The sequence below is a fragment of the Palaemon carinicauda genome, chromosome 34, assembly GCF_036898095.1.
Source record: "Palaemon carinicauda isolate YSFRI2023 chromosome 34, ASM3689809v2, whole genome shotgun sequence".
NCBI classification, from domain to species: Eukaryota; Metazoa; Arthropoda; class Malacostraca; order Decapoda; family Palaemonidae; genus Palaemon; species Palaemon carinicauda.
This window is the reverse complement of record NC_090758.1, coordinates 26,224,445-26,229,444: the sequence shown is the minus strand read 5'-3', so window position 1 is coordinate 26,229,444 and position 5,000 is coordinate 26,224,445. Positions and strand designations below refer to the sequence as shown.

The window sequence follows — 5,000 nt, the reverse complement described above, 5'->3', positions numbered from 1 at the left end:
AATCTGCTTTGGTGGTTGAGCGAGTCACTCCATTGATGCGAAACTGAACTTTTGCGCACGGAAACTAAGCAAACACCTCTCCGCTGGCGAATGATGAAAGTTTCAATGGGGGAGCTGCAGCAATAACTTACGTAGAGTCTGTCGTAGTACCAACATTGGAAGTGGGAGTGGGGGTGGAAGGCAGGAGAAGTGTATTGACTTCCAGGGTCACCAATATGATGGGCCGAGAGAAGGTTTTGACTTAATGATAGGATGAAAGCAACTAAGTGAGTTTATTATAAAACACTCTCCTTTATATACAAAAGCTCAATGCAACAGGAAATTTCATGTTCAGAATCGACACCATTACCAGTGAGAAAAAGACATGTTTATTCAGGTTCTTTTTAGTGCGAGGGAGGAGCGAAGATACAAGCACAAAATGAACTATATACGATCGTGTGACACACGGTGGGTACAAGACCAATGGCAGGAGGATGTAATAAACCTTAGACTCGTCTGCTCATTTTCATATCACAGAAATGCAAAAGGAATGTAATTATTCTCAGGGAAAATGTCAGTTTTCTTGAAATTGTCCAATAAAGGGTACTCTTTTGGCATTGGCGAACGTTTTTTATGTCTTTGCAATTTTCGAACGATCATAGCTTTCTTGTGGGTGTTGACATTTTCAACTTGTAGGGAAAGTTTGAAAGTTTTTTGACATTGGTAGATATTGGCAAATTTCTTGAGAATTTCAAATATTTTTCATAGATGGTGGAAGCCAACAATTTTATTGTGAGTGAAAACCTTAACGGAAATTTCCTCAAACAAATATTGCTTTTTTTTTTTTTAAGCATACCGTATTTGCTGCAAAGATTCCGGGCAAAATAAGCCCCACCCCTTGATGACGTCTTAGCGTAGCACTTTAGTATTTTTTCTAATCAATTATGCAACAATTATTATCGTTGTTCAAACTGTCATCCTAATATCTATTTGTTAACTTGGTAATTGGAGTTCTATAAAAAGTACATTGATATAACAATCACCTCATCTATAGTTGCCGCAGTGATTGCGGGCGATGAAAGACCCAGTCCTTGAAGATGTCACAGCCAATAATGTTGTGTCCTGTGTTCAGCAGTGAGAACACATCTCCTTCAAGTGAATATAAGTTAGTATAGTTTAAAATTTGTGATGGGATATATTTTGACTGCTGCTAACTTGGGAGACAGAGTGATTTTTTTAGACTGAGGGGCTAAGTATAAACTTAAGCTCTCTCTCCACGGATTCGGCGAGCCAGCTGGATATCCATGGGCATAATTGTTACTCTCTTGGCGTGGATGGTACACAAGTTAGTGTCTTCAAAGAGGCCGACGAGGTAAGCCTCAGAGGCTTCCTGAAGGGTCATGACAGCAGAGAACTGGAAATGAAACTCAGTCTCGAAATCTTGGGCGATTTCACGCACGAGACGCCGGAATGGCAGCTTCCTAATGAGAAGTTCAGTGCTCTTCTGGTAGCGACGGATCTCACGAATGGCATAGGTACCAGGCCTGTCGATTTACGGGTGGTCTGCTTGGTAGGTAGTAGGTTGGCCAGGGCACCAGTCGACTGTTGAGATACTACCACTAGGGAGTTATTGGATCCTTTGAATAGCCAGACAGTACTGCATTGAATCCTTCTCTCTGGTTACGGTTCTTTCCCTTTGCCTACACATACACAGAATAGTCTGGCCTATTCTTTACATATTCTCTTTTGTCCTCATACAACTGACGACACTGATTATAAAAAAATTCTTTTTCACCTAAGGGGTTAACTACTGCACTGTAATTGTTCAGTGAATACTCTCCTCGTGGTAAGGGTAGAAGAGACTCTTTAGCTATGGTAAACAGCTCTTCTAGGAGGACACTCTAAAATCAAACCATTGTTCTCTAGTATTGGGTAGTGTCATAGCCTCTGTACCATGGTCTTCCACTGTCTTGGGTTAGAGTTCTCTTACTAGAGGGCACACTATTCTATCAAATTTCTCTTCCTCTTGTTTTGTTAAAGCATTTATAGTTTGTTTTGTAAATATTTATTTCAATGTTGTTACTGCTCTTGAAATATTTTACTTTGCCCTGTTTCCTTTCCTCACTGGGCTATTTTCCCTATTGGAGCCCCTGGCCTTATAGCATTGTGCTTTTCCAACTAGGGTTGTAGTTTAGCAATTAATATTGATAAAAAAATAATAATAATAATAGTAATAAGAATAATAATAATAATGATAATAATAATAATAATAATATTAATAATAATGATAATAATAATAATAATAATAATAATAATAATAAAAATAATAATAATAAGATGTCCTTGAGGGGTGGTTTTTTTTTTGGCTTGGAATATTTGTGGTGACTATAGCATGTTTCGGAAAGAACCAAAATTACCTTGAGAAAATTTCCACCATGTTCGTCACTCGCAGTAAAATCGTCTCTTGCCATCTGTTTGATAATATTATAAATTTTCAAAAAATTTGCCAACCTCTACAAACCTCAAGACATTTCTAAACTTTCCCTACAAGTCAAAAACTTTTAACAGCCCCATGAAAACTCTGATCATTAAGCAATTGCGAAGACATCCCAAACGTTGGCCAAAGCCAAGAGAGTTTCCCTCATCAGACATTTTCAAGAAAACTGCCCAGGAATATCGGAGAATAATAACATGCATTATGCATTTCTGGGATATGCAAAAGACCGCTGAGTCAAAAATTTTTTACATCTTCCTCACATTGGTCTCTACGGAATCATAAATGTGTTTATTCACATCCCAGCTGCAGGAGGAAGAAGAAATGCTCTGTTGCTTAAGGGTACACTAGGGCACACTATTCTATCTAATTTCTCTTTCACTTATTTTAGATTTTTTTTTTAGTGTACATATGAAAGACCTATTTCAATGTTGTTACTGCACTTAAAAAATTTTATTTTGATTATTTTTCTACTCCTTTTGTAGCTTATTCCCTTATTTACCTTCCTCACTGGGGTATTATCCTGTTGCAGCCATTGGGCTTATAGCATCGTGCTATTTTAACTAGGTATTATCTTAGCAATTGATAATAATAATAATAATAATAATAATAATTATAATAATAATAATAATAATAATAATAAATTATTATTTTACGAAATACAGCTAAACCACAATTACTGTCCAATGAAGATAGGTTATGACACAACCCAAACATGACCCTAATAAGTAGGCTATCAGTTATCTCTTCCATCCGTTGGCGCTGAGAGATGTTTTCCTTTTGGGTGAAAAATTGCTTTAAAACTTTAATGTCTCTTAAAAGTTGTTATTTACTCGAACTTTGTAGAGTTGATAAATTTTGATTATTTTAATCTAATACTAATTTTATTCTCATTTACTGATGTTCAAGGAAGGGTTTGTTGGGTGTTATAGAATTTCTTTATATGAGCATTTTTCATTGTCTCAATTATTTTAGTTTATATATTCTACTCTTCTGATTGTTGGGATTTTTTGTATTTATCATGTAAGTTTTAGAATGTTTGTAATTCTTCAATGATAAAGATTTTTATCCACTTGTTTCTTGCTTCCTGTTTTCCAAGAAAAATAATTTTCATGATATTCATATGCGAGTTTGGTTAGACTTTACAAAATATTGTTTTATTTACTATTTCTGTACCGCACGTGTATCACATACACTTGTACACTGTAACAGTATTGCTATGTACTTATATATATTCTCATTATTACTCTCCCATCGCACTGATAACCTTTTTATTCATGTATTTTCTTTAAATATTGTCTTTGAATTTTTATGACTTTCATGACTGGAACGGGTTATATGAATACCCAAATTAGACTCGTCTCTCAGTTACCTCCTAATGACATGCTTGCACAGTGGTTACAAGCGGAGTTGCCGCTTCCTCCTCTCAGTCCCCTTACTACTGTGCCTTACTGTTTTAAGATGTCACCCACCGAACCTGACCCTTCTGCATACTCTACCACAATGAAACTACTGCTTCGATTCCAATGTGCTGAAGTCAAGTTTCCCAATAAGGGCGTGAGTTGGTCAAGCACTTAAGCGGATTAGATTCTTGTGGAGATCTCCATGGACAATTTCCTGAAAATCCTTGAATGGCTCTGGGAGCAAGAGGACTCCCCCATAACATATGAAGACCTCAAATCATACCTCCAAGAGCAGTATGCGATATCACCTGCCATATGTTCAGCAAAGAAAAAACTATCCAAGGCGGAATCAAACTACTATTTTTGACCACGAATTGCTGGTGTTCCACTTGGCTGTTCGTCACTTTTGCCACTTCTTGGAAGGTACGCCCTTTACCATTAGTATGGACAACATACTTTTGGTGCATGCCTTCACTCGTTAGTCCGAAGTGTGTCCGCCCTTTAACTTTGACATCTTTCCGCCATGGCTATATTTAATTTTACCCTTCAGCACCTCCATGGGAAAATGAATCCTGTTGCCGATGCTCTGTCAAGAAACACGTTTGCAGCCATCTACGGGATTGGATTACAAAGCTTTGGCAGAAGTCCAACGAAAAAATAGAAGTACCAAGCTTGTATGACATCCTGCACACCTCTCTGTTGGAAGGACGTCCCTCTTGACGACTCCAACATCACTACCACTGTGAAGTTAGTACTTGGGGACCTTCTCCCATGTGCCTACAGGTGTTTGATTTCATTCATGGCCTTTAACATCCTTCGTGCCGTTCTACTGAACAGTTACTGAAAACAAAGTTTATTATGCATGGCATTACAAAGGATGCAAAGTTTTGGGTACGCGCCTTACTTCATTGGAAACATAAAAAGTACATTAACACACGACTTTCGGAGTTGGCACCTTTCCTCAACCACAGCGATGATTGCCTACATTCGCACCAATATTGTAGGTCCCCTACACGTATCACAAAAACATTGTTACCTATCAAATGTCATCGACCGCTTCACTCATGTACATGAAGCCATTCTGATAGAAACTGCAACGTACGCTTCATGTACATCTGCTTTAC

General features: G+C 37.6%; 1 protein-coding gene across 1 annotated transcript in view; it reads right to left on the bottom strand.

Moving 5' to 3' along the window:
- LOC137626774 (uncharacterized) overlaps positions 1 to 1,381 on the bottom strand; it is a 3,163-nt gene extending 1,782 nt beyond the window's left edge. The window contains exons 1-2 of the mRNA XM_068357772.1: positions 1,258 to 1,381; positions 132 to 262 (exon numbers count right to left, since the gene is read on the bottom strand). Coding sequence (XP_068213873.1) covers positions 132 to 262; positions 1,258 to 1,381 — 255 coding nt within the window. The remainder of the gene's footprint in view (positions 1 to 131; positions 263 to 1,257) is intronic.
- Between the last annotated feature and the right edge of the window lie 3,619 nt (positions 1,382 to 5,000).